The sequence below is a fragment of the Lissotriton helveticus genome, chromosome 4_1 (genome assembly GCF_964261635.1).
Source record: "Lissotriton helveticus chromosome 4_1, aLisHel1.1, whole genome shotgun sequence".
Lineage (NCBI taxonomy): Eukaryota > Metazoa > Chordata > Amphibia > Caudata > Salamandridae > Lissotriton > Lissotriton helveticus.
Window position 1 is genome coordinate 1,882,698,774 of NC_136063.1, and position 24,451 is coordinate 1,882,723,224.

General features: G+C 47.6%; 1 protein-coding gene across 2 annotated transcripts in view; it reads left to right on the forward strand.

The window, feature by feature from the left end:
- The window catches only part of PLS3 (plastin 3), a 440,804-nt gene that overhangs the window by 316,890 nt on the left and 99,463 nt on the right, over positions 1-24,451 (forward strand). For both annotated transcript variants that reach the window (XM_078688533.1, XM_078688534.1), the window contains exons 6-8: positions 5,493-5,574; positions 5,700-5,865; positions 5,995-6,137. In XM_078688533.1, coding sequence (XP_078544659.1) covers positions 5,493-5,574; positions 5,700-5,865; positions 5,995-6,137 — 391 coding nt within the window. The remainder of the gene's footprint in view (positions 1-5,492; positions 5,575-5,699; positions 5,866-5,994; positions 6,138-24,451) is intronic.

A 24,451-nucleotide genomic window follows, 5' to 3' on the forward strand; every position in this document is an offset into this window, starting at 1 on the left:
CATAGCCAATAGGTCTCGCTTTTTGGACCGTTTAAGGATTTAGTTATGCAGCAGCCTATCCTTGGCGCAACAACACCAACTGTTGCATGGCAAAACACTCATAAGGTCCCAAATGCGAGACCTATTGGCTATGCCAATTCTTGTCGTCTTTGGGGTGACTCATCCAGAGTGCACTGGATTTACGAACAAAGCCGTGATCCACAGTAGCTGTGGCAAGCTAGGCCTTTTAATAAGGCAGTTTGTACAAGACACTCATCTAAGCTTCAGCACAAATGTTAAAGTGAGGGGCAGACACTCACTGGTGCAATTTTACAATAGACTAACATAATTGAATGAAAGAAGTAAGAACATTTTACAATAGACCACAGTTGGGCAGGTATGCACACAACGCAATATATATATGGTACCATATAGATAAAGCAATTGACGTACTCACAGAATGTGGTAGAGGTGCTGAAAAGCAAATAACCTGATATAGTCCGTTTTTCACCACTAACCTAAACAGTAATTTCCATAGGTCAGTGGTTCTTAACTAAAGGTCCTGGAACCCTTGGGGGTCCACGAAGTACACTCAGGGGGTCTGTGCCTGCTTAGAAAAGTAAGTAATGTTACAGATTAATGATGTGTCTAAGAATAAAGAATTAAATTGTACAATTTTAAAATTAAAAAGGTTCTGCACTGCAAATGCTTAGGCTGATGTATGGCTTCCAGTAATGACTTGGTGTGGGTCACCCTTTTTTAATAATGATTCAGTGGCACTCCCTGGTTTTCGATAAATGATTAAGTGGGGGTCCACAGACATCCATATTTAAGAACTGTTGCCATAGGTTATTCAGTGCCCAGTACCGTATTCGAAATGCTCTTCGGTCATTACAGTTGTTGCACAACCGGACAATTTCAGTGTTGTGTGACCTGGAGCTTAGACTTCCACCCAGTACTCTCGACGTACATACTCACCCTTTGCGTATTTGCTCTGAGTGCCTACGTGGCACTGTAGGAATTTCTGCATTTGCGAATGCTACTTGCTTTGGAAACACCTCCCTTCGGCAAAATTACATTCTTAAATGACTCTTACCGCACTGCATGACGTCAATTGTGTAATTGTAAGTAAACTACAAATCTAAGCTTATTTCTTGCTTTTCCCAGAGAGCGATCATACACTGTACACATAAGCTCAGTCAGCTCACAGAAAGGTGCTTGGAGGACAGCATGCGTTTAGTAATAACTTGCACCTGTGGTGAGCTTTCGGCTGTGGTCAAGTGTGGGAATAGCATGTTAGACAATGTGTGTGAACTAGTCTGCTTTTCAGTTTACTTACCAAACATGTAATCCATTTCTACCCGCGAGTATGATGCAGTAGTGAATGTGATGCAGAAAAAATGACGAGGCCCCTTTCAGAATTTGTTGAAGGGCTATTAACAAATGCCGCTTCGGCTCACCGACTCACTAATTTGACCTACTTAAGTCCCTGAGTGAACTATGCACCGCACGTTGTGACTGGCATCCGACTTTTAAAAAGCAAGCTCGCACGGCAGCAGGGGGCCTGTGTGATTTCTTTGCGGGAGCGTGCAGCAAGGCGCGATGATTGCAACCATATGGCGCTACCATATGGCGCTGCGCGCTCCAACAAGGGAATCGCCAAACGTTCACGCGTTGCCATTGCAAGCAATGCAACGCGTGCACGTTTTTGCCCTCAAAGTAGTGCCGATGGCTAAAGGTCTCTCTCCTATGCAACGCGTGCATGCTGCGTAGGCGAGAGCTAATAAGGGCTGTACAACTAAGGTAACTATTCAACTATTTGACTAAAGTTGCTAAAGCAATTGAATTGCAATCTAGTTCCAGATTTCAGCAAATGCTCAGTGCAATTTCGGTTGGCTTCCAAGTTAATACAATTGCTGCTTCAGTTCCAAAAATTATATACCAAATGAATTAGCGAAGGATATTAGCAGGAACTAATTAACATTCTTGACAGTACTATACTTGAGATTTATTATTTAACCATATGTTCAAAGGGAAAGTACATACTTCCTTCACACAAACTGGCATGCTGTGCTTGGCATTTTCTTTTGCTTGTAGAGCTGGTTTTAGACCAAAGATCGTGTAACCCCGAACAACTAACAGTAAAAACAAATAGTCTATCGCTGAAACATTTACTTTTAGGTTGCCCTAATAATTGAGCAAAAGACCCCCTAAATCACTACGTTGTGGTTACTTCATGGCTTAGTACAGCAAAGCTCTTTGTCCTGAGATGGTATTAGTCCAGAGTTCTCATCCCAGTGCATTTAAAAAGATGCACAACTTAAACATAATTTAACCACTTACACGTGGACAGATGCGTATGCTTTATTAATGGATGGATGTTATAGATGCTGGAAATTTCCAGAGTGTGCTTGAGACACTAGAGAGCAAAAGCCTAAAACACAGCTCAGCATTCTTGAATCATTTCCATGTTTAGAAACGAGAAAGTAACATATACAATTAAACTTGCATCTGGCCGATGTAAGTCAACAAAAAAAAACACATGGAATATTGCTAACAAAGGAATTAATACATGGAACTAGCATACCACCCCAAAGAAATGACACTACTTAAAATGCACTGCAATGTCAATACTACCTAGTACAATGGAATCAATAAAATGAAAAGGCAATTATTTACAATATTGCAAAAGGCTGACTGAACCTAAAAGGCACCCAGTATTTGGCATTCTAAGTATACCGCCTTTAATTATCTACATCACTATAAGTATCATAGGAAAATCCATGCTCAATTACTTAAAGAAACATGTTTGCGGTATAAGTAAAGAAACCAGGTCCCATCATGCAGAATTATTACAGAACAAATGTAATATTAGGAAAAAAAGACTTGTGTTACAGCATTACACAAAGACATGAAAAAGTCAATACAACGGCCTGACGTTAGAATGTTCAAAAAAGTCTGAGGTGCCAACCAATATATTAATACGGAAGGAAACCATAATACATTTTTAATCTAACATACAGCACTTTTCCAAAGAAGGCTAAAGATTTGATGAAATATAGAAGGTACCATAAAACTATTAATGTATCAAACTGTCTAAGTCCCTATACCATAAGTCCCTCATTGGAGGTTTCTGACTACGCCTCTTGAGCACTGTCAGTGCCATTGCAAGCCATCTACACTAGTGCAAGATCATCCCCAGGATTCCTGAAATGTCAAGCAACACCACCATGTATGCTTTGAGAGGAATTTTATACCCACCAGCAGATTTCATTTCCTCATGTACGTCTATCCAGTAGCATTCCACCAAAGGGCATGAACAGAGAACATGTAAAATGCTAGGCACCCCTCCATTCCGGTGACATTGCCAACAGCTATATTTAGGCTTTAAATTAAACTGATGTAGTAGTTGTGGCGTCCCGTGCCACCAAAAGGGAACATTAAAAAAGCTAAGCTTTACTCTTCTTCCCTTTGTCCATCTCCATGATATCCTAGGAGTGAATTCACCTCCTGTATGCTCTTGTGATACTGTCCTGCCGTTGTTTCTGAAGATGTAGGGGAAGCTAAAAGGTGACTATGAATGTCCCATACAGCATTGATACGACCTTTGATGTTGATACCACTGTTCCCAAAACAGATTTAAGACCAAGGGCAATTTGAAGATACCGCCATCTCCAAATGGTCAGCATACCATATCTTGATTGAAAATCTTTGAAGTGTTTCAGAGTTCCTTCCAGAATGTATGTCTTTGGTTTACACAGTACCCTGTACCTGCTGTGGACCTGCTCAACCAAAAGAAGTGAGAGCCCCATCCTAATTTTAGTGTTACTCCTCAGTGGAGCCTCCCCATGTAAACTAGAATGAATTTGAAACATTTCATGCACTGCATGCCAGAATGTTTAGAATAATTTAGTACAGGATTATGCATGAGTCTGGAGTCCCTAACTTCCCCATGAAGGATTCCTACTACGTCTTGCACTGAAGCGAGATGTTTTTCCATCCCCAAACATGCGGGGAAGCACACCACTCACTCCAACTTCCCCTCCCATGAAACAGCTTTGTCAAGGGGGCAGGCCTGTGCACTAGTTAATGAGTGCGTATGAGGCAGTCTGAGAACGTAACATCTATCATTTGAGATGTAGTAGTCTTGTTTTGTTGTTCTGTTCCAGGTAGCCTTTCAGTGGTGGTTATGTCCCTCAGTAGTGCTTTAGGAATTGCCACTGCAAAAATCCTGCAAACATGATGTAACATGGGTGCCACGTTCATTTTTAAGTATCACATGAGACAGGGCTATCGCTTGAGATTTGTTGTTTCTTGTAAAAAAAAAAAATCTAAAAAGGGCTTACAGCCCACTCATTACTTATTATTGGTTGGCTTCCTCGTCATTCAGGTTCATCGGGCAGCAGCATCTGGTTTCGTTTTGCTGGTCTTGTTCCAAATGACTTTGGAAGGACTTCGGTTTCGCATTCTTTAGATTCGAGACACTCACACTTACACAGACACTTTTTTGTGTGAATGAGTACCTTTTTGTGTGAATGAGTTTGTGTACTGTATTCGTGCAAGCATGCTTTTTTTTAACCTGACGCGGATTCTTTCTTGGAAGAAGTTGGCTGATGCGGTCTCTTGAAAGCAGAAAGTCACCAGACGGGTAACGGGGAAAAAAAAGAACCTCAAAGCTGTCAGCACTCTGACAGAAACAATCACCTTGAGGTAATTCTTGAATGCCTGCTATGTTGTCGATAATAAAAGAGCTTCTGGTCTTTGGAAGCAAAGGTTTCATTGTCTTTCTGGGTGCTGCAGATTGCTTACATAATATCACTCTGAGTTAAGTAAGCACACATTACATATTTGCCATATTTGCTGGCTTGCCTTCCTTTCTTTACAAACGAGCATTGACTGTGCCAGTGGCTTTTACTCCCATTATAAAGGCGCTATCTATTGCCTTTGTGAATGCTTGTTGTCACCTCCAAATTCCTCCAAAATACCAAGCTAAGCGAGGATATCTTTGAAGGTCACTGGTCACTTCTCTGGAGTAACACAATTTCCTTTGGAATACTGCAGTAGAAAGTCTTTCTCTAAACAGAAGTGATTGATTTAGGTAGTCTGTTTTGCAGACTCTACAATTTATTCTAAGCAAGCAATGAGTGTGTAAAATGTATTCATTTCAATGCTAATAATAATATATAAAATGCAAAATGTCTTCTTACATTCTATCTGTGCACAACATTGGCTGCTTTTAAATGGCTGTAAAATAGAGGTTTGTCTTGTGACATTTGACAAAGATAGTGTTTATGTTAATTATGCTTTCTTCAAATATGGGTTTGTCTACAGACTATATGTATTGTAAATATGTGCAGCCAGTCTTCAAGTGGTAAGATAGATATTCTGGCATGGCTTTCTTGTTTATCATTAATTTAGTATAGTCTATGGGTTATGTATTTATGGACGCATGTTGTAAAACAAATCTGTTTAGTTGTTGCTCTACTAATTTAATATTGTTTACTTTCTGATAGTAAAATGATCAACCTCTCTGTTGCTGACACAATTGATGAAAGAGCGATCAACAAGAAAAAACTAACCCCTTTTACAATTCAGGTACCATCATAAATGCCTTTTAAGTTGAGAACGTTTTATTGTAAAGGCGTATATACATTGAAAAATGTTTACTAGTAATCTGCTTATTGAAGTCACTAAGATTCATGTAACTTGATCTTTCACAGGAAAACTTGAACTTGGCCCTGAACTCTGCTTCAGCCATTGGGTGTCATGTTGTCAACATTGGAGCGGAGGACCTCAAGGCTGGCAAACCTCATCTTGTATCCGGTCTCCTATGGCAGATTATTAAAATTGGGCTGTTTGCGGATATAGAAATAAGCAGGAATGAAGGTCAGTCAAACTGTAAAGTTTGAAGATTAAGTCTGAATAAACAAGAGACCCTTTGTGTTTGTGTTTTCTGTCTCATTTGTAATTGAATTGATAAGTAAAATGGTTTTCTGTGGTATTTGTTGCTTACAGCACTGGCTGCTTTGTTGCGAGAGGGAGAGACTCTGGAAGATCTCATGAAATTGTCCCCAGAAGAGTTGCTTTTAAGGTGGGCAAACTTCCACTTGGACAACGCAGGCTGGAGCAAAATTAATAACTTCACCTCGGACATCAAGGTATTAAATTGTGGATCGGCGTTATATGAAATAAATTCTTTGTTTTCTGTGTTTGCAGTTATTGCTCTACTTTACCAACCTTTTGATTGCTTAATTGGTTTAAATTCTTTTTGTTAATGGCACTGTATGCATATGGAGGTTTCCAATCATAACTGCAGTTTGCTTTGGAGGAGGACCAGATACAAAATCTCGTACAGTATCAGTTAAGGGTTGTATAACACCTTTAGAAATTCATCTTCTTGTTCTTAATCGTTCTCGCCATTTGATTCATACAATGTGTTAGTTGTAATGCTAACATACCAAACCTTTGAGTAAAACCTCAGTTAATTCTATTTGGCATTTGTTAGAACCGGGAGTCTCTGGTTGGCAGAGGTAAGCACCTTAGCCCAAGTAGGGACCCCTGGTTCCGGTCAGGGCGACGGAATAACCCTCTGAGATAACCCCTGCTCACCCTCTAGGTAGCATGGCGCGAGCAGTCTAGGCTAAACAGAGGCAATGTGGATAACATTTGCACTTAACACAACAATAATTCCCCAATCCACCACAAACTGAGACCACACAGGTAAGTATATATAAAATATAGCTTTATCTAGTTTCAGCAAGGTAAATCAAGCAGTTGCACGATAAACACTTCATTTAGAAAAATGTTGCACTTAATTCTTAATGGTTCTTGTAAATAGGCAGTTCTCAGAATCAAAACAAAAATAGTCTCTAATCTCTCAAATCAGTGGCTAGAAATAATAGTGCCCCTGATTTCTGTTCAAGTAGCTCTAAAAACGAGCAGTCAACCAATGTGAGCGTTGAAATCTTACTCTTGGCTTTTAAGCGCTGCAAGCGCGCTTCCTCGCGAGGCCCGGGGACTCTCCTCTTTCCCCGGTTCCACCTCGCTCCTCTGTGTGCCCTTCGGCGCCCTGCGCCCACCAGAACTCACTCTCCCCCGGGCCCGGCCGGTCCCTCCTGCTCCCCCGCCTGCTCTGGATCATCCGACGAGCGGCAGGGAGCGGGCCTGGCTCTCCAGGCTGGGACGGCAGGCCGGGGCGGAAGACACTCGGGGCAATCCCTCGGCGAGGGCTGGTCTCTTCTTCCCGGGTCCGGCGGTGATCGCGCAACGCTTCCCTGGGTCCCGAGGACGGGGGCCAATCCGGTCGCGGCGTCTGGGCGAGCCTCCAGCAGCACCCGGGAGTCAGCCAATGGCAGTGCGGCTCCCGGGAGAGGCCTTCAATGACGCTCGGCTCCTCCACCAACCACAGCTCGGCAATGACGATGACGCTGCGCCGCACGGGCCAATCCCGTCGCGGCGTTAGTGAGGGGGCTCGGCTCCCTCAACCAATGGGAGCACGGCGGCTTCGTTCTTCGCCGCTTCAGCTCCCCAACGATCGACGATCTTGGGGGGGGGGTTATTACTGGCCCCCGGGCCGCGGCGGTGACACGGCTGGCAGTGATTTTCAGGGCGCCTCGCACTGTGAAGGCCCACAAGTCTCCGGCAAGCCCCACACCTGCGTGTCGATGAACACGACGATCTTGGCCACTCAGCAGGCTGGGTCAGCGCGGCGCTCTCAAGCAGATTAGAGAGCAGCCCGTGCGCTAAGCAGGCAACCGGCCAGGTTTCACGATCTCCTTGCTACCCAGCAGCTTCAGGGGGGCACAGCAGAGTCTTGCAGTCCTTGGGCAACCTTTATGTCCCTGGGTTGCAGACAGGGGGCCAGCTCTTCTCAGGCCCTTGGAGATTCAAGTTGCAGACACAGCACACAGCAAAGTCTTGGCAGTTTCAAGTAGGCAGGGTCACAGCACACAGCAAAGCCCTTTTCTTCTCCTCAGCTTCCAGGTAGACAGTAGAACAGGTCAGCCCTTAGAGCACACAGCAAGGCAGTCTTCCTTTAGTTCTCTAGCTGTCCTCCTTCCAGCCGAGGTTCCTTCTTGGTTGCAGAATTTCAGAATCTAATCTTCTGTAGCCAGGGGTCCCTTCCTTATACCCCTCAATGTCTTTGAAGTTCTTTGAAGTCTTTGTGCATGGAGGCCCTTAGTCCAGTCTAAACCAGTTCTGGGGATTGCGGAGCACTGAGGTGTCTCTGGTTTTCTTCTTCCTGTCAGCTTCAGGGCCAGAGGTGTCAGTTGACCACCAGGGGAGAGCTAACGTGGGGGAGGTAGGCAGGCGCAGCTCAGCACTTATCAGGCATTCCTTCCTCCCTCCTCCCAGGCAGGCAGATGTGCCCTTTCATCCCCGGGATGGCTCCGACCCTCTCCTCTGGGGCTCTGCAGCCCCCCCCTGTCACATCCAGACCAGGCAGGCATTCCACAAACCCAGGCACACAGAAAGGTTTAGACAAGTGAACAGCCACTTTCTAAAAAGTGCTATTCTCCAACACAGGATTTAAAAACACCCTTCACTAAAAGATGTGTCATTAAATTCTGAGTTCAGGGATATCTTTCACTTATGTCCCATCTTGTTCCTATGGGAAGATAGGCTGGTATCACATGGGCCCAGCCTCCTCCATGTTACTCTATGGAGCAAGATAGCCTTACAGCAGTGAGCACACAAAATGGCTGCAGCCCACTACCAGGGCATGTTACCTGCACTAGCACATGCTCTACCTTATCCATACACTGCACCCTGCCCAGGGGGGTACCTTGAGCCTTCCATAGGGGTGACTGATGTGCACAGACAGGGAAGGGTTAGGCCTAGCCAGTGGGGACACTGGCCAGGCTGACATGGCAGTCACTGACTGCACACAGGCTCTGCGCGGGCAGGCCTGAGTCACCATTTTAAAACTACTCATGTGGGTGGCGCAATCTGCGCTGCAGGCCCACTAGTAGCATTTGTCATCACCAGCCCTGGCACACACAGTGCCCTTTACTAGGGACTTCGTGGTGATACAAATATGCCAATCAGGTATATTCAAACAATATCACAATTTACAGAGGGAGCACTTACACTCTGACACTGATCAGCAGTGGCAGAGTGTCCAAAGCATCTTAATCAGCAAAAACGAAATCCAGCACAGCATCAAAACACATGAGTCAGAGGCAAAAAGATGGGGGAAGAACCACGCCAAAAGGTGTCAGGTCTAACACGTGTCCCCTCCAGCTGAAAGTGGGGAGAACTACCCAACCTCTTGGGAGTCCTCATCACTAAGGCGGAAGAATCTGGACAGACCGTCAGCATTGGCGTGTTCTGTACCAGGGCGGTGCTCCACCGTAAAATCCATCCCCTGTAGGGAAATGGACCACCTCAACAATTTTGGATTCTCACCCCTCATCTGCATTAACCATCTGAGGGGCCTGTGGTCGGTCTGAACCCGGAAGTGAGTCCCAAACAGGTAGGGCCTCAGCTTCTTCAGAGCCCAGACCACAGCGAAAGCTTCTCTTTCAATGGCACTCCATTTCTGTTCCCTGGGGATTAGCCTCCGGCTAATGAAAGCCACAGGTTGGTCTCCTCCCTCATCATTGGTCTGTGAGGGTACTGCTCCCACGCCTTGCTCTGAAGCGTCAGTTTGCACAATGAACTCACTGGAAAAGTCAGGTGCCTTAAGCACCGGTGCTGTGCACATGGCAGTTTTGAGGGTGTCAAAAGCAGTTTGACAGGCCTCAGTCCAATTCACTTTCCTGGGCTGATTCCTAGATGTCAGCTCTGTCAAAGGGGCCACAATGGTGCCATAGCCTTTGACAAACCGTCTGTAATACCCGGTGAGACCGAGAAAGGCTCTCACCTCAGTCTGGGTCTTGGGGGGGTTCCCAAGCCAGAATGGTATCAATTTTTGCCCGTAGGGGCGCCACCTTGCCGCTCCCCACCTGGTGTCCCAAGTACACCACAGATCCCTGCCCTATCTGGCATTTACTGGCCTTGATAGTGAGGCCTGCCTTCTGCAGAGCCTTCAACACTTCAGTGAGGTGTTGCAGGTGTTCCTCCCAAGTGGAGCTGAACACCGCAATGTCATCCAGGTAGGCTGCGCTGAATTGCTCCAGCCCTGCCAGTACCTGGTTGACCAATCTCTGAAATGTGGCGGGGGCATTTTTCAACCCAAAGGGCATGACACGAAACTGGAAGTGTCCTTCTGGCGTTGAAAATGCTGACCTCTCCTTTGCCCCGTCAGTTAAGGCAATCTGCCAGTACCCTGAAGTCAAATCAAAAGTGCTCAGGTACTGGGCAGCTCCCAACCGATCCACCAGCTCATCAGCTCTGGGGATGGGGTGCGCGTCAGTCTTGGTGACCGCATTGAGCCCGCGGTAGTCCACGCAGAACCGAAGTTCTGGGGTGCCACCGGGGGTAGCAGCTTTCTTAGGCACTAAGACCACTGGGCTAGCCCAGGGGCTGCTGGAGGGCTCAATAACCCCAAGCGCCAACATCTTGGAAACTTCTTCCTTGATGCTATCTCTGACCTTGTCAGCCACCCTGTAAAAGTTCTGTTTCACAGGCATGCTGTCTCCCGTGTCCACGTCGTGGACGCACCACTTGGTGACACCTGGGGTCAGGGAGAACAGTGGGGCGAACTAGCCCAAGACTTGGCGACAGTCCTCCTGCTGTTCTGGGGTCAGGGTGGGGGAGAGGACCACACCATCCACTGACCCATCTTGCTCCTTGACTGCCAGGAGGTCAGGGAGAGGATCACTATCCTCCTCCCCTCCAACATCTGTAGCCATGAGCATAGTCACTTCAGTTCTCTCAAAGTGGGGTTTGAGGCCGTTCACATGTAGCACTCTCAGGGGCTGCCTGGGAGTCTTCAGGTTAACCAAATAGGTAACCTCGCTCTTGCGCTCCACCACCTCATATGGCCCTGACCACTTGTCACGGAGCGCACAAGGCTCCACTGGCGCCATCACCCACACTTTCTGACCAGGTTGGAACTCAACCAGAGAAGTGTTCTGGTCATACCACCTCTTCATTTCCTCCTGGCTAGCCTCCAGGTTCTCTTGAGCGAGCTTCCTGAAGCGCTTGGTCTGGTTGCGAATGGCCAGCACATAGCTGAACACATCCTGAGGGGTTTTCCCACGGGATTTCTCCCACCCCTCTTTCACCAGAGTCAGAGGCCCTCTGACAGGGTGGGTGGCCATACAGCAACTCAAAGGGACTGAACCCTAAGGATTTCTGAGGCACCTCCCTTTAGGCAAACAACAGGCATGGCAACAAGACATCCCATTTCCGCCTCATGGGCTCTTCCAGGCCCATAATCATGCCCTTCAATGTGCGGTTGAATCTCTCAACCAAACCATTTCCTTGAGGGTGGTAAGGAGTGGTGAATTTGTATGTCACCCCACACTCACTCCACAGGGACTTCATATACTTAGAAATGAAGTTTGTCCCTCGGTCCGAAACGACCTCCTTCGGAAATCCCACCCGGGAAAAGATCCCCATCAGGGCACGGCCCACCACTGGGGCGGTGACTGTCCTGAGCGGAAGGGCCTCCGGGTACCGAGTGCCATGGTCCACCAAGACCAGGATAAACCTGTTGCCTAGGGCTGTCTTGGGATCCAGGGGCCCCACGATGTCAATGCCCACCCGCTCAAAAGGGGTGCTCACCACGGGAAAGGGTTGGAGGGGGGCCACGCGCTTCCCTCCACTCTTGCCACTGGCCTGACAAGTCTGGCACGATTTACAAAAGGCAGAGACGTGTGTCTTCATCTGGGGCCAGTAGAAATGGGTGACAAGCCTGTGATAGGTCTTGTCTTGCCCCAGATGTCCTGCGAGAGGCAGGTCATGAGCCAGACCCAGTAGGAAGTTCCTGAAGCGCTCCGGTACCACCAGCACACGGGCTGCACCGGGCTCAGCGAACTTAGGCTCACTATAAAGTAAGTCATCCTCCCAGTAGATCAAATGCTCCTTGGACCCCAGGCCTGCGGCCTGGTCGGCAGCCTGCTGCCGCACACCAATGAGAGAAGGGCACTCCTTCTGAGCCTGGCAGAATTCCTCCCTGGAGGGACCACCCTCTTGCTGCCACTGGGACAGCTCAGGCAATTCCCCTAGTTCGGCCACCTGCTCCCCTGTAGGTTCCAGGGCATCCCCTTCCGGGTCTGCTTCCTCCTGGACCGTGGGAACAGTGGGGGCCGGTTTCCCGCGCCCTCTACCCCTTCCTCTCTTGGCAGGTCCCTGGGCCATTGTTCCAGGCTCCAGTTCTGCTAGACCGCCCTCTCTGGCTGTCATTGCACGGGTGGACACACAGATCCACGCAGGCAAACCCAACATCTCCAAGTGAGTCCTGTGCTCCACCTCCTTCCATGGGGAGCTCTCCAGGTCATTACCTAATAGACAATCTACAGGCAAGGCATCACTTACAACAATCTCCAGAATACCGGAGACTCCTCCCCATTCGAATGGAACTTTCGCCAACTTGCAGTAGCGCACTGAACTGTCAGCTGCCACCACAGGCCGGAGTACCTGGGGAACAATTTGCTCTTCCGACACCCACCGACACCTAACAGATGTCACGCTGGCCCCTGTGTCTCTCAGAGCCTCCACCACCTGTCCATTGATGGTCACCTTCTGCCCGTATTTCTTAGTATTTTGGGGCAGCAAGGTTTCCTGGGCCATCTCTTGGTCTCCTAGAGAGACAAGGGTCATCAATGCTAACCCCTCCTCCCCACTAGAAATCAAATCCCCTCCCAAAGCTACACTGGCCAATGCCGGAGCTGGAGCTGGAGCACCAGTGGGTGCTGATTTCTTCTTTGGACAGCTTGGAGCAATGTGCCCCACCTCCCTGCATGAATAGCAAGTAAGGGTCTTTTTGTCCTGCGGGCCCTTATGGGGCCAGGACTTCTTAGGCTTGGGGGGTTGAGACACCTTCTCCTGGGAACTACTTTGGGGCCCTTTAGAAGACTCCTTTTGATTACCCGTGTCCCCCCCCACTCTTCTGCTGGGGACCCTGTCCACCTTTGGCTGGGGTACTTACCACCCCCTTGTGGACCCTGGTGCTCGTCCACCGGTCCGCCTCTTTAGCAAGCTCACTGGGATCAGTTAACTTACTATCCAAAAGATGCTGGCGCAGCTCTGGGACACATAAACTACTTAAGTGCTCCCTACTAATCAAGTGACACAACCCCACATAATCAGTAACCTTGCTGCCCTTCATCCAACCTTCCAGTGCACGCGTGTACATGCTCACACACTCCACCCAAGTACTTGAATCAAGCTTCTTGAAGTTCCTAAACTTCTGGCGGTACTGTTCAGCAGTGAGCCCATACCTGAGGCACAAAGCCTCCTTCATGGCGGAGTAGGATAAAGCATCTTTTGCTTCTAAGGGTGCCAAAACATCCCTCCCTGAGGCCTCAAAATGCTTCCACAATCCTGCTCCCCAATTCTTCTCAGGCACCTCATTCATCTTTAAGGCAAGTTCATACGCTCTGAACCACGCATAAATATCCTCACCCCTCTGATAATTCTGTACCAGATCCTTTGGTATGTATACCTTACCCGCCTGTACTGGTTGTGCGCTGCCACCATTAGAACTGGACACCGTCTCTTTATATTAGAAGTCCAACTCCTTCATGCTCCTCTCATGAGCCAATTGGAGCTTCTTTTCCTCCAAAGCGAGAGTATGTCTTCTCTCCTGCGCCGCTCTCTCCTGCGCCTCTTTCTCAACTTCTAGGCGCAGCCTCTTCTCATCGGCTTCTGCTCTGAGCTTCAAAAGCTCAATCTCATGGGCCCTCACTCGCTGATTCTCCTCTATTTCCTCTGGAGACATACCCCTACTGGAGTGGTCGCTGCCGGTCCTAGACCCTGGCTTCCTCACTGGCAATTCACTGGGCAAAACCCCATTCTCCTGTGTGTCTCCCTCTCCAGTAGCAGCTTCCGGGGCACCATGTTTGGCCTCCCACCAGGCCCTCAGAGCTGTCCATAGCTCTTCCTTATTTGCGCCGCCCCTTACTGGGCATTCAAGCTGTCTGCAGACTTTTCTCAGTTGCTCCTTGTTATAGGTGAGCAACTCGTTGATGTCAAATTCCACTTCCACTTCTACATTCATGCTTTGCGCGTTCTGAGACATGGTACCTCCTACCCTTTTTCAACTAAAAAGGTTTCACCAAAAAGAAAAAATCTTGCGCAACCTGTTCCGCTAAACTAGACTAGTGATGTACAAGAAATCACTGCAGGTCAAGTGCAATTATTAGTTCAAAATCCGCACCGCGAGCCACCAATGTTAGAACCGGGAGTCTCTGGTTGGCAGAGGTAAGTACCTTAGCCCAAGTAGGGACCCCTGGTTCCGGTCAGGGCGACGGAATAACCCTCTGAGATAACCCCTGCTCACCCTCTAGGTAGCATGGCGCGAGCAGTCTAGGCTAAACAGAGGCAATGTGGATAACATTTGCACTTAACACAACAATAATTCCCCAATCCACCACAAACTGAGACCACACAGGTAAGTATATATAAAATATAGCTTTATCTAGTTTCAGCAAGGTAAATCAAGCAGTTGCACGATAAACACTTCATTTAGAAAAATGTTGCACTTAATTCTTAATGGTTCTTGTAAATAGGCAGTTATCAGAATCAAAACAAAAATAGTCTCTAATCTCTCAAATCAGTGGCTAGAAATAATAGTGCCCCTGATTTCTGTTCAAGTAGCTCTAAAAACGAGATGTCAACCAATGTGAGCGTTGAAATCTTACTCTTGGCTTTTAAGTGCTGCAAGCGCGCTTCCTCGCGAGGCCCGGGGACTCTCCTCTTTCCCCGGTTCCACCTCGCTCCTCTGTGTGCCCTTCGGCGCCCTGCGCCTACCAGAACTCACTCTCCCCCGGGCCCGGCTGGTCCCTCCTGCTCCCCCGCCTGCTCTGGATCATCCGACGAGCGGCAGGGAGCGGGCCTGGCTCTCCAGGCTGGGACGGCAGGCCGGGGCGGAAGACACTCGGGGCAATCCCTCGGCGAGGGCTGGTCTCTTCTTCCCGGGTCCGGCGGTGATCGCGCAACGCTTTCCTGGGTCCCGAGGACGGGGACCAATCCGGTCGCGGCGTCTGGGCGAGCCTCCAGCAGCACCCGGGAGTCAGCCAATGGCAGTGCGGCTCCCGGGAGAGGCCTTCAATGACGCTCGGCTCCTCCACCAACCACAGCTCGGCAATGACGATGACGCTGCGCCGCACGGGCCAATCCCGTCGCGGCGTTAGTGAGGGGGCTCTGCTCCCTCAACCAATGGGAGCACGGCGGCTTCGTTCTTCGCCGCTTCAGCTCCCCAACGATCGACGATCTTGGGGGGGGGGGGGGGGTATTCCTGGCCCCCGGGCCGCGGCGGTGACACGGCTGGCAGTGATTTTCAGGGCGCCTCGCACTGTGAAGGCCCACAAGTCTCTGGCAAGCCCCACACCTGCGTGTCGATGAACACGCCGATCTTGGCCACTCAGCAGGCTGGGTCAGCGCGGCGCTCTCAAGCAGATTAGAGAGCAGCCCGTGCGCTAAGCAGGCAACCGGCCAGGTTTCACGATCTCCTTGCTACCCAGCAGCTTCAGGGGGGCACAGCAGAGTCTTGCAGTCCTTGGGCAACCTTTATGTCCCTGGGTTGCAGACAGGGGGCCAGCTCTTCTCAGGCCCTTGGAGATTCAAGTTGCAGACACAGCACACAGCAAAGTCTTGGCAGTTTCAAGTAGGCAGGGTCACAGCACACAGCAAAGCCCTTTTCTTCTCCTCAGCTTCCAGGTAGACAGTAGAACAGGTCAGCCCTTAGAGCACACAGCAAGGCAGTCTTCCTTTAGTTCTCTAGCTGTCCTCCTTCCAGCCGAGGTTCCTTCTTGGTTGCAGAATTTCAGAATCTAATCTTCTGTAGCCAGGGGTCCCTTCCTTATACCCCTCAATGTCTTTGAAGTTCTTTGAAGTATTTGTGCATGGAGGCCCTTAGTCCAGTCTAAACCAGTTCTGGGGGTTGCGGAGCACTGAGGTGTCTCTGGTTTTCTTCTTCCTGTCAGCTTCAGGGCCAGAGGTGTCAGTTGACCACCAGGGGAGAGCTAACGTGGGGGAGGTAGGCAGGCGCAGCTCAGCACTTATCAGGCATTCCTTCCTCCCTCCTCCCAGGCAGGCAGATGTGCCCTTTCATCCCCGGGATGGCTCCGACCCTCTCCTCTGGGGCTCTGCAGCCCCCCCCTGTCACATCCAGACCAGGCAGGCATTCCACAAACCCAGGCACACAGAAAGGTTTAGACAAGTGAACAGCCACTTTTTAAAAAGTGCTATTCTCCAACACAGGATTTAAAAACACCCTTCACTAAAAGATGTGTCATTAAATTCTGAGTTCAGGGATATCTTTCACTTATGTCCCATCTTGTTCCTATGGGAAGATAGGCTGGTATCACATGGGCCCAGCCTCCTCCATGTTACTCTATGGAGCAAGATAGCCTTACAGCAGTGAGCACACAAAATGGCTGCAGCCCACTACCAGGGCATGTTACCTGCACTAGCACATGCTCTACCTTATCCATACACTGCACCCTGCCCAGGGGGGTACCTTGAGCCTTCCATAGGGGTGACTGATGTGCACAGACAGGGAAGGGTTAGGCCTAGCCAGTGGGGACACTGGCCAGGCTGACATGGTAGTCACTGACTGCACACAGGCTCTGCGCGGGCAGGCCTGAGTCACCATTTTAAAACTACTCATGTGGGTGGCGCAATCTGCGCTGCAGGCCCACTAGTAGCATTTGTCATCACCAGCCCTGGCACACACAGTGCCCTTTACTAGGGACTTCGTGGTGATACAAATATGCCAATCAGGTATATTCAAACAATATCACAATTTACAGAGGGAGCACTTACACTCTGACACTGATCAGCAGTGGCAGAGTGTCCAAAGCATCTTAATCAGCAAAAACGAAATCCAGCACAGCATCAAAACACATGAGTCAGAGGCAAAAAGATGGGGGAAGAACCACGCCAAAAGGTGTCGGGTCTAACAGCATTCTTTACCTTTCTACTGTAAAGTATCATCCACCGAGGTTTAGTCATTGTTTCCACAGCAAGAAAGCATAAAGGCCCACAAAATGTGGCCCCTATTGCTGCATATTTAATCATAATTTTTATACTGTAAACGCCTTAACTTCAAATTATGTGCCAAAGGGGTGATAAATGAAATATCTGTTTCATAAGCTTCTCAATATGAATATCTCTGTTGCTCCCATGCTTTTGGAAGCTGTTATGCTTTTAAGGCAGGGGATGACGTACTGTAATAACCTGTGGTTTAATGTTTGTGGCTGAGGCGCTGTGCTGGTCAGTTGGACTCCTGGCTGGCATGAGGAAATCACGCTCTGTCAAGCTGTTGGCATTAAAGTCCCTTTAGCAACTTCCACATTGTTAGCCGGGTTTCATCCCATCCTCGAAGCCAAAATGTTGTGATGGGAACCAGGCTAACAATGTGGAAGTTGTTGAAAAGCCTTTAATGCCAACAGCCTGTCAGCGTGTGATTCCCTTTTGCCAGCCAAGAGTCTAACTGACCAGCATTGAGCCGGTAGAGGCCTCCAGTTAAATTTCACCTGGTATCACTAAGAAATCGAATGACCAATTGAGGTTGTTTGTGAACTTGAGAAGTGTAAACTAGAGCATAGTTGCAGATAATTTCCTGTTGTCCAACAATGAGTTGACTGTTTTATTGAAAGGTGTTTCAAAACTTGATCTCAAGAGAGCCTTCCATAAAATCCGCTGACACGAGGACTCAAAAACCCCTCACGGCTTTTATGGCCATGGAAGTACCATTTGAAATTACAAGCATGCGGTTTGGATTTTCATCTGCTGCTAATGTTTTCCAAATGATGATGTCTGGGGTATTCATGGGGCTAGTAAATGTTGTTTACTTCCAGGATAACACATTGTTTTTTGGGGAGACATTAAAAAAGCTTAACAAAACTTTGAAACCAGCTTTAAAAAGATTATCAGAAGCAGGTCTTACCTTCCGAAAACTTAAGTGTGCATTTTTGGTTGAGGACATTGACTATATGGACCATACGATATCTGGAAGTGGTGTGAAGTGTCAAGATGATCTTCTCAACGCATTTCAACTGTCTCCTTTGCCACACTGTGGAAAAGTAAATTTTGTCATGTTCTGTGTCCCTACGTGTCATCCATCATATGTTATGTGTGCATGACCAATATGCATATGTTATTCCCCATGTCCGATTAATGACGCAATTACAGTTGTGTCCACCTCTAGTATGCCAGTTCCCAGTCCTCGTGAATACTACGAATATCAGGCCTATGTAAAGCTACGTTGCCACGTTTCTCAGTGTGCACGTTATTCCATTATAAAGTCCCCGTTTCCAGGCCTCAGAAGGGCCTGGACATCAGATTCAGCTCCTGACTCCTGAAGCCTCGCTGAGGAGCGATACGGCCCCCACCTGTATCCTCGACCTTTCACTTACTTCCTGCCTCGCAGTGCCCGGTGCAGCTTGGCTCTGCCTCTGAGTCTGCCAAAAGTATGTTATAGTTCCAGTTATCAGTTCAGTCCTCCTTCTCTGCATACCTAAGCTACTGAACTGCATCAATAGTTTCCGTCATTGTCTAGCCTATGCGGCTCCACGTTAGAGAAATACTGCATTTAATGGTCATTTAATATTCTTCATCACGCACTACATGTAGAATAATGCATGGTCCAGTCTTAGAATCAAATTAGCCTTTCCCCTCCTGACTTCTAGTTTATATCAACATGTTCCCTAAACATCAGATACTAGATAGGGTTTAGGTACATGTCGCTCCGACCCTCCAGACTTTAGTCTCTGCTCCTAGCACAGAGTTCGTAGCCCCCAGCTTCTCCTCGTAACACGTCATTGCCAGTTTGCGCGCACCATCAGGTTAGAGGTCCCGGCTCCTTAGGTAGCCCCCTCCAATGTTTCCGCCCCATTCATGACATATTCTGTTACGTCTGCACCACATGTCTATGTATACGCCCAGTTACACCTACTTTTACTCTTATCTTTCGCGACTGCTACGCGTCACGCCTTCTGTTCCACCCACTGCTACGCCTACTGCAATGTAATGCTATGTGTTTGCGTTTTGTATATAAGCTCATGTATTGTTATTAAAAGTTAGCGCGCTCATCCCAGACCCAGCCCCAGCAGCTGCTGGGCCCCTGTCACCCTGCTGGGCCCCTGTTCCTATGCAGGTTGTCCTGTTCCTGTCCTTATGCTGTATTAAACCTGCAAAAACTCCTACTACCTCGAATCTTGACTCTTATTTATTGAGCTATCTGTTATGATATATGATATATGTCTAGTCAAAAATAGGCTATTATTTATTTATTTACCACATAATGGCGCCCGAATAGGGACTTGCCCTTTCCCCACGCGTCGGTGAAGCCACGCCGACCCCCTGACCCTCTGCAGTCGTGACGGAACTCTTCTGCGCAGTGGCAGATATTTCTGCTCAAGTATCCCTCAGGCCCACGGAGGAGACGGTCCAGCATCCAAACGAGACGGTGGAGGAACGCGGCGAGTCCCGACCAGAGCCCAAGCCAAGAGTCCAAGGTCCGAGGTATCCGGAGGCCCACCCGTAACTGAAGTCCGAAGTTCGTCGTCCGTCGTCGTAGCAGTCCAGTCCAGTCCAAGGCCTTTCCGTTCTTGCTGCCCGGTGAGTACCATTGCTGGGGTAGTATCTAGACAGGGTCAATCTAAATTGACTCTGGTCCGTGGGTTGGTGGTACCCAGGCCCACTAACGAAGTGTTCACCTAGGTGGATACGGGTCTTGATGCGTCCTTTTATGGGACCGGTATGTTCCGTACTGTTTCAGCAGTGCATCCAGTAACTCTAGTCTGTTCCGTTCTCGAGAAATTCTTGTGTTTCTGTTCTCAGTATTCCAGGTAATATTCCTGTCCGAACTGTAATGTTATGATGTTGTTCAATGTATTTCCAATATCGTGGTATGCCTGAATTGTTTTCCCAATTGTTATTGTTCCTCGTCTATTGTATTGTGTTCCGATTCAAGTTTACAATGTCTCTCTTTTCGAGACTACGTCAGTTAAAAACTAGAAAGGGTTTGTTAGAAGAAGCAGTTCCTGTCCCGCCCAGGGACAGTCCAGGTCATTTTATGTATCAGAAACATGGCATAAGCGCCATATTGTATCTAGATTTATGGGTAGATTATACCAAACAATTAGAAGAAAAGTATAGATGGCCCGTATCGGGTACATGGGATGCCGAATGCATCATGCGAGTAGAAGAAGCATTATGGAAAAAGAAAGCCAGACAGTCACAGAAAGATGCCATCGAGTTATGGCGCAAAGAAGCTCATAAGAGAACCGAAAAAGAAATCAGAAAGACAGAACTAAGTAGAGAATCCCAAGAACGAGCCCAAGGAAGAGAATTAATCGAGATAGGTGAACGAGTCAAAGCCGAACAGTCAGACAGACAGAGGCATGCCCTCATTAAGGGTATGTATCCTCTTCTTGCTGAGGGCTTGCCAAAAGCGACCCCAGAGGCATCCAGTAATTTCCCGCCACCATTAGTTCCGACCAAGCTACGTCACAAACCGACCGCAGCCGATATTTTTATTTCGTCCTATTTGGACGACATAGTCCCCGAATATGCAAATCCTGTTCACGCTCCGCCAGTCCCTGTAAATCAGGTAATTCCTGCTCCTCCAGACACCGGGGTGCCCTTAACAGCCCCCCCGGGTCAGCCCGCCATACAAGTCCAGCCCACGTTACAATTACCGACCCTGCCAGGACGAAAAGCATCAGTCGATGACTCCAGTTTAGGGGCCGCAGGGGGAGGTCTTCCTCAAACCCCGCCGCCATACAAGCGTTTATCAGCACTCGAATTACATGCTCAAGCATCACAGCGTACTCCTAAGAGTAATAAGTCTGTTGCAGAAATCAGGCAAACCCTTGGCGAATGTGTCTATGACCCAGTTCCAGGCGAATTTAATATGGTTTTATATTCCGTACGCATAAGGAGAGTGACCGAGTATCTAGTCACCTTGCCGAATATGAAAGAAGATCTAGACAGAATATATCGTTTCATCCGTACAGGGGATGATCCAGAAAGTATTAGTGATGCCATGTCTCAAAGGAAAGCCGAGATTCAGCGTATGATATTAAAGTTCTTAATTAATTGTCTAATAAGAGAACAAGATTACCCGTCTAAAGATCCAGCCGAAATGAAAATCCTGACAAAGTGGAGTGATAATATAGCCGAAGGAAAGCACAATACCATTAGTGCCATGGAAAGTATGTACAAGAAAATCCGTAGAGAGATAATAAAGATACACGAACAGCGTAAAGCAGCACAAGTAAGCGAGAAAGAAAGTACCTCTGATCCTGAAGAGGAAGACGATGAGAATACTGCCAGAATAGCGTATGTAGGAAAACCTAGAATTCCAGATCGCCATTTACGTCTAGAACCCAAGTCTACTTTCCATCATCCAGCACCAGAACAAGGTTCCCTAGAACAAGTATTTCAAGCTACCGATCACATTCTGAAATCACGAATCGGTTACAGTGAGTTAAGTACTATGCATGAACAAGAACTAGCCCGATCAGCAGTCCGATGGATTACTGATTCTACCACTTTTCCAGACGAAATAGTGGCACAAATGTTTCTGAAATTGCCCCCAGCCGAGCAGCGACTGGTGGGTATGTATATGATTCAGTACCTCATTACTCTGTATGAGGGTCAGCACTCTGATCCAGGCCCGTTACATGATATCTTGAACGAGTTACTCCAGTATAAATGGAGAGGTCTGGGTACCGATTTAATTAGTGTCATTTTAGAACAGCGTCACAAATATAGAACATTCTTGAACCCGCATTTTGTTCATGTCTCACCCCCAGAAAGTAAATCATTCTATATAGACAGACAGAATCCGTTACGAGAAGTCCACCCAGTTAGAGGAACGGGTGGCGAAATGCAGCAAGTGTTTGTATACACTCCAATCACAAAGATGGAACTCCTTGAAATGAAGAAATTAATTCCCTGTCATGACAAAGATCCAGCAGGGTTCCATCGAGAATTAAAAGACATGCTCCGTATGGGGGAATACACTTACCCAGATATCATTAAAATGTTAAAGGTCCTGTTGCCCGCAGGGGTGTATGAAAAGCTAAAGGAAAAAGAATGGGAGGTGGGAGAGAAAAAGATCGATTGGACAGTTCTAGAAGCTGAAGACAAGGCACGAGTACCAGGTACCGGTCTTGGAGATAAATGTAAAGAATTACCAGAATTATTGATTCAAGTTTTACCCAGATTATTAACAACCAGAAAAGAAGACTGGGATGCAATCTCAGCCTGTAAACAGAAGCAAGATGAAGATATTAGTGATTTTTATTCTAGATTTGAAAAATGCTTTAGTATCAACAGTGGCCTCAAGACAAATAGTGAGTCATACCCTCACCTTTTCGTTACTAAATTAGTCGAGAATTCAAGTCCACCAATTAAAAACCGAGTTTTGAAAGTCGAAAGTACCTGGCAAGCTAATACTCCGTCCCAGATGCTCCAGATGCTCCAGTACCACCAGAATAGAATCAGGGAAGAGCAAGAACACGAAAGAAAACGTATGAAAGACACGAAAATGAAAGTGCTAGTCGCACAATCCGTTCCTCAAGACAGTCAGAAGAGGGGTCCGAATCAAGCCAGTCATCCTGCAGCTCCCGTTAAAGGGAACTGCAATTATTGTAAACAGCCAGGTCATTTTATAAATGAGTGTGCAGTTCTGAAACACAACATAGCTACTGGTAAGACAAAAGAAAGACCACGTCCGCCTAGACAAGAGCAAGTTTCCCAGACTCCTCAGCCACAGAATGCACCACAGACAGTTACAGCACCGCAGCCTATCGCTGCAACACAGCACGTTACATCGCAGATGTACCAGTATGCACAGTACGAGTATCCAGAGTACCAGCCATATTCATGAAACAGCCTAGAGAGGGAGGTAGGCTTGCCTCTCATCGAGATACCTGTAGATCAAGAAGGTCCCTATGTTCATAGTCAAGTATTAGGGAAAGACAGAAAGTTTTTGATTGATACAGGGGCAAGTAGGACCACAATTAGTCATGCCGAAGTTCCAGGGGCTCCGCTCTCAGGCTCAAGAAATGTTTCCCTTGGATTTTCAGGAAAGCCTATCGTTAATGAGATTTCAAAGCCAGTCACTCTAGAAGTAGGTCCATTGTCCCGTACTACTGACCTGTTACTTACTAAGTCATGTCCAGAAAATCTATTAGGCATTAAAACACTGAAAGAATTAGGTGCAGTTATATGCTGTTCCCCAGAGGGAATACGTCTGTTCCTACGTGACTTTAAGGGTCACTATGTATTACGAGATTTTGATTCTAGACTGTCTAATGTTCCGCAGCATTTATGGGCGCAAGGTCCAACTGATGTAGGTTACATGCAAATCACACCCCATCGTGTGACTCTCAAACCAGGTGTAGTGTTACCACGAATCAGGCAGTATAGATTGCCACCCGAGGCTGTAGCAGCCTTATCCAAAATTATAGACGAGCTCATCGCTCAAGGAGTAGTTGTAGAAACTGACTCCAACGTATGTAACTCTCCGATCATTCCAGTTATGAAACGTACTGATCCAAATGCACCCCCAGTATATCGATTAGTGATTGATTTACGAGAACTTAACAAATGTATTATTCCTCAGTACCCAGTTGTCCCAGACATCTCTTCCCTATTAACAGCCATTGATTCCGAAGCCACGTTCTTTACAGTAATAGACCTCAAGAACGCATTTTTTAGTGTTCCAATTCATCCAGACAGCCAGTTTCTTTTCGGATTTTGTTTAAATGGAAGGAGCTATATGTTCACACGCGCTCCTCAAGGTTTCACAGAAAGCCCTAGTATTTACAGTCAAGCACTTAAGAGACAACTAGACAACATTCACATGCCAACTGACACTGCCCTGCTCCAGTATGTCGATGATCTACTGATCACAGCCCGTTCTGAACGTGATTGCGAGCGAGCGTCACTGACGGTTCTGTATTTCCTAGCCGAGATGGGGCACAAGGTGTCACCTTCGAAGCTTCAATTCTGTGTCCAGCAAGTGGTATACTTAGGACACTTGCTGTCCAAGAGGGGTAGGCAGTTGACACCAGACCGTATCCAGTTGATAGCGAGTCTTCCCCAGCCCAGAACCCAGAAGGAGGTACGTGCCTTTATCGGCCTTACTTCTTATTGTAGACAATGGATTCCCCAGTATGCATTTCTAGCCAAGCCACTGATACAGTTAACGACACAGGAGGCAGCCGTATGGACTGTTCTCCCTTGGACATCTGAACATACACTTAGTTTCAACGAGTTAAAGAAAGCCCTATGTCAAGCTCCAGTTCTAGCTACACCGAACTACAGTAAGCCTTTTACACTTTTCGTTACTGAACGTGAAGGTACAGCATTATCTGTTCTCACACAAGATCAAGCAGGA